The sequence below is a fragment of the Triticum urartu genome, chromosome 2A, assembly GCF_056163025.1.
Source record: "Triticum urartu cultivar PI428250 chromosome 2A, HENAU_Tu73, whole genome shotgun sequence".
In the NCBI taxonomy this organism is placed as follows: domain Eukaryota; kingdom Viridiplantae; phylum Streptophyta; class Magnoliopsida; order Poales; family Poaceae; genus Triticum; species Triticum urartu.
Window position 1 is genome coordinate 631,939,463 of NC_141874.1, and position 5,454 is coordinate 631,944,916.

Sequence of the window (5,454 nt, forward strand, 5' to 3'; positions counted from 1 at the left end):
TCTGACTATCCATGTTAAAGAAATGGATTTATGAGCTTATTTGACAGAATATAGGTTAGGTGAATACAGCTATTGCCAAGAGTAAATCTTCCGGAATTAGATGTAGAAAATATGAACACCTTCCTGTCAATGAGGAGGAACCTAAACAAGCCTGCAGTTGTGTTCTTTTTAGGGCATCATCATATATATAACAGAACCTAAATCAAGTCAGATGTGTTCCTTTTAGGGCATCTACTTGCTAAATCAAGTTGTAGGATATATATAAGAGGAAGGGCCAGAATGATTTTGAATGCCTACAACTCACGTCTATAGAAAGACATTCCAAAGTGAAGCGTGGATCCAGCTCGTAAAATATATATATATATATATATATATATATATATATATATATATATATATATATTACAAAGAAGAATGGATGGAAGACGAAATTGTGTATTATACTACTTTCATTAGTACTTTATACCAGAACACGGCAAAACAAAAAGTTACTGCAGATTTCAGTGGCATAAAAAATCTTCTATTTTACTGCTTTCCTCGGAATTTTGCAGTGGTACACATTTCTGATCAGACTATCCATCACCTGGGTCTCCAAATAAAAAACTACTCCATCCGTCCCAAATTAAGTGTCTCAACTTTGTACTAATTTTAGTAGTAAGTTGTACTAAAGTTGAGACACTTACTTTGGGACGGGGAGAGTACCGTTTACTGCCGGTCTACAACCATACCACTTGTTAGAGTTAAAAACATGAACAAACAATGCAATTCTTATTCAAGCAAAACAGACAATAAAAGTTAGCACAATATGTATATCTCCATTCATGATGAAACAAATCAAAGAGAGGCAATATTGACCTTCCATTTGATGTATTAGATGGAGTGAAGCATGTCGATGTCGCAATAGCGTCGACTTAATTAGGCATATATCTACACATTCAGATGTTGGCAGAGAAGTTTTTAACCTCACTGAGTCGTTGTTAGCATTGAGTAGGGCAGCCAGAACGCAATATGTAGAAAACTGCATCGAGTTAGTCATGAGAAAGAACTACAGGTTTAAGTGTTTTTCATCACATTCGCCTGAAAGGTAGCAAAAAGTTTCAAGTATATAGAACCATTGACTCATGTTTTAGATGTCTATAACGTTAAGCATGCAACCAAAAGTATATAGCAGCCTTTTGGAACTGTACTATAACATTCACGAATCAAGATTTAGTGGCTGAAGAGTGGGGCAGAAAAATGTTTAATACCTAGTTCTTGACAGCCTTGGCCATCTAGCAGAACTCCTTGTGCATGACAGTATTCTGGTGGAACGCGATAGACTTGTCCTTCTTCCGTGTCTTGGTTGTCAAGAGACGAAAGAAGGACAAGCGTGGAGCGTGGATTCGATTGGACCATGGCTCCACCCAATGCCATCTCCTTATCAGTAGTTAGCTATGTGCCGTCAGTCTTCTTGTTTACCAGGACTGAAAAACACACCAACCACCAAACAGATCTGCCAATGGCGAGACATCCATAATTCAACTGATCAAGAGATAGCAACAACTACTAACCAGAGTGCTTGTCAGAGTGGACAATGTAAAACTTGTTAGGCTTCGTGACTGAACAGAACCTTGGCAGTACTCATGCTGAACTGCTACATTAGGAAACAAATGTTCCTCTTGACAAGTTCCCAGGCCAGATTGTCCGGAACCGTCACCATTTATCTGTTCCTAAAAAATCATATCAACCAATGAATATGAAACCCATCAGAAAAAAGTGTAAGGATTCTCAAGTTTCTATCTCACATAGCCGATAGCTTCTGCATAGTGGTAACGACTGGTGTTCCTGCTCGTGGCTGCCCTGAAGTGCGCATTGAAGGCAGACGGTTCTGCTGACGCTCTTTGTTATGAGATAGCCGCAAGAGGCTGCAGACCATCATGGGCGGCATCAGGTTGAGATGCATCAACGGCTGGAAGCATGCAAGGAAGTGGACGGGCCATACCTCTTTGGAAGGAAGCACCACAGTCCTAGAGCAGCAGCGCGACCCCACCACGGCACCACGCGCAGGAACCATGGCCTTCTCTTTCCCTGTGGGCATTAGGCCAGCACCGCCCGCTGCGCTCTTCCGCCGCTTGCTAGATTTCCACCGGCGATTACATGTGTCCACCTGCTCCTCCCACCGTCCGTTGCCACAAACCGATCTTCCGCCGGCTGTTTCACTGCCACTCAGACGGCCCCTGCCATGGGAGAGAAAACGTAGGGGTCAGACAGTACAGGCTACGGGGAGAAGATGGGTCGGAGGGAGGGTGAGATAGCGTAACCTGGGCCTCATTCATCGCGGCCATGGGCGCGGCGCTCTTGCTCGGCTCCCTCCCCACGTCAAGCTCCTCCTCAAGTCGGTGAAGAACAGATGAGATTGGAAGGGCTTGGATCCACCGTTCCAGTCTAATTCGGCTACAGTGTGGAACCGCTCGAGGTCGCCATAAGCGTGAGGAGGTCGGCGGCGGTGATTCCTCTAGGGAGAGCAACGGGATTGAGAGGGAGGGATTTGGGGGAAGGGGAGTAGGAGGTGGGACGTGCGCTGCGCTGTTTTATTTGCTTTTTCTTTTCTTCCTTCGTGTGACGGGTGGAGAGGAGCGAGGAGGTCCGGTTTTTTCGCATGCTGGGAGAAGTTTACATGCGAGGGGAGGCCTGGTTGAACCATCACGTCGACGGCAAATTCCCCTTTAACAGTAGAGATATACACATATATTGGTTGGTTCGTGGATGCACAAGATACGACGTCTTGGTCATAATAACATGTTACTCCGTCCGTAAAAAAATATAAAAGTGTTTTATTACTAAAGTAATGATGTAAATGCTTTTATATTTATTTACAGAGGAAGTATATCATAAGACGGAGATAGTACTTTCTCCGTCCGAAAATATTTGTCATCAAAATGGATAGAAAAAGATATATTTAGAACTAAAATACATCTAGATACATCCTCTTTTATTCATTTTAATGACAAGTATTTTCAGACGGAAAGAGTAACATTTAAGCGTGATGCTGGTATATGCTGCCTGTATACTGAAAATACAAAAATGGAAGGTTCCGTAGTTAGTGCTTGCTACTGGGCAAAAACCTCCATTTCCGACGGACACACCATCAGACTCAAACAGACTCAGTAAAAATGCTTGCGTTTGACAAGCAATCAGACCATCCAATTTTGTTTCTGAAGTTTGGTTCTCAAGTTGGAACAAGTCTTTTTTCCGCTGTTTTTCCTTTGCCCCTGTCTTTTTCCACTGGTTAATCTGCATCAGGGCATCCTTCTGGCGCTCCCTGTGGCTCGGACATGGAAGTCTCTCGCAACGCTTCCCCATGCTCTTCATCCACTCTCGACGAAAGCACAGATCAGTCCACGACGCACTCAACAACGACACCTGGATCCGCGATCTTGCCCACGGACAAAACCAGCACCTCCTCGAGGACGTTCTGGCTTTGCATCGCGAACTGCAGCGATCGGCAGGGTGTGCCGGACGATCTCACCAGGAAGCATTCGAGTTCGGGGACGTACTCGGCCAGGTCTGCATACCAGGCTCAGTTTCAGAGCAGGACGGCGACCAACTTCAATCAATTGATCTGGAAAGCCTGGGCATCGGGGAAGATCAAAATCTTTTCATGGCTGCTGCTGCGGGACAAGCTCTGGTGCAATGACAGATTGCAGAGGCGGGGTTGGCCGAACGGCTATTTCTGCCAACTCCGCGTCAGAAGCCTCGAGTCCTCGAGCCACCTGTTCTGGAACTGCCTGGAGTCTAGGCAAGTGTGGAGCGCGATCGGGCAATGGCACGGCTGCTCCGCCCTCTCCCCCGCGGACTGCTGGAGCCACGGAAACTCCAGCATGATCATCCACTACATCTTGCCGCGCACTGATCCATCACGACGACACGGTGCGCGGTCAATCCTGCTGCTGGCATGCTGGGAGATTTGGCAAGAAAGAAACAACTGCACCTTTCGACGCAGCCTTCCGAGCGTGCGAGAAATCATCAGGCGCATCCGAGACAGCATCGAGCTCTGAAGGGCCGGGTGAAGCAGCTTGAGAGCCCCTTCGGGGAACCAGCTTGAGAAAAAAAATTCCTGTACTAGGGTTTTCGGCCGCATGTGGCCATCCCTACGCACTTGATCCTCGGATCTTCACCTCCCCTTTGTTTTCCCGCTGCTTCCTGCTATAATCAATGAAAAGCCAGCATTTGCTGGATCTTTCAAAAAAAAAACTTCTGCGACAGCGCAAGAGCCTGTTAGTCTGACCAAGTTATCTCAAAGCAGGAAATATATGAATCGGACGAGTAAAGGCTTGAATTTTAGCGTGCCAAGATCGCCCGTGCGAGTGCTATCTCTGGCACTAATTGTTTGTTGACCCACATTGCCATGACATTTTCGTCACAATAGCAGGGAAACATTACACACCACAAGTACAGGGCGTCCTGGATGGCGATATTAAGCTGTATGTACAGTGACAGTGAGCCATGAAGGCCAGGCCCGAGCCGGCTCAGGTGCGCGGCATCAGTAGTTCCACAGGCTGACCTCGCAGTCGTAGTCCTCCTCGATCCACGTCGACGGCCCCGCCATTGGCGGTGGCTCGATCAGCATGCCGTGCGCCATGTCAAGATAGCCCTGCATTTCGAATTCTAAACCATCCATGAGGTGGTAAGGAGAGTTTGCAACGAGCTCCGCGTTCCCCGCGTCTGCCGGTGAAGCAGCCGGCGCCTCGGTAGTAGCTGCATTGCGCTGCCCAGGCTCCGGGCGGAACAGCTCGGCCGCCTCGACCGCGGCGCGGCGTATCTCCTCGTGGCCGGCCCCCTGCGGCGGCACCCGGAGCGTGCGCGGCGAGTCCGCGAAGTTGAGGCACGCGGCGCGGCCGCGGAGCGCGAGGGCGGCGACGTCGTGCGCGCGCGCCGCCATCTCGGCGGTGTCGAAGGTGCCGAGCCACAGCCGCTGCTTCCCGTGCGGCTCGCGCACCTCGCAGACCCACCGGCCGGGGTTCCTGCTGCGCACCCCCTTGTACACCGGGTGCCTCGTCTCCCTGACCTTGGTCCTCCCCGCCCGCCGCTTGGGCGGCGCCGACGACACCGTCATGTACGAGCCCTCCTCCCGGCCGCCGGCCGCCGGAGAGTTCGTTCCCGACGACGAGTGGCCGCCGCTGTACGCCCACTCCATCAGTGATCAGTCCGTTCGAGGTGGACTTGTGTGCCTGGCTTGGTTTGAGTTTGGGTTTGGGAGGGAAAGATCCGGCGGCGGTTTATATATAGCTACGCATGTGATGGATGGATGGATGGATGGGATGGGAGGGAGCGCGTGCGGAGCGCTGCTGCAAACGCGGGGTGACACGAGGAGCCAGCCGGAGTGAAGTGAAGTTCGATGTACCATGGGCGGGAGGAGATGGTGACATCGATGGTAGAGTGGTCAGGCAAGATAGAAATCTTAATATAATCTGA

The 5,454-nt window shown here is 49.6% G+C and overlaps 1 protein-coding gene across 1 annotated transcript; it reads right to left on the reverse strand.

Annotated features, from left to right (window-relative positions):
* Positions 1–4,280: 4,280 nt before the first annotated feature.
* LOC125533820 (dehydration-responsive element-binding protein 1E-like) lies at positions 4,281–5,220 on the reverse strand. The gene has a single exon (XM_048697159.2). The coding sequence runs from the start codon at positions 5,174–5,176 to the stop codon at positions 4,523–4,525; it is 654 nt and encodes a 217-aa protein (XP_048553116.1). The 5' UTR covers positions 5,177–5,220; the 3' UTR covers positions 4,281–4,522.
* Between the last annotated feature and the right edge of the window lie 234 nt (positions 5,221–5,454).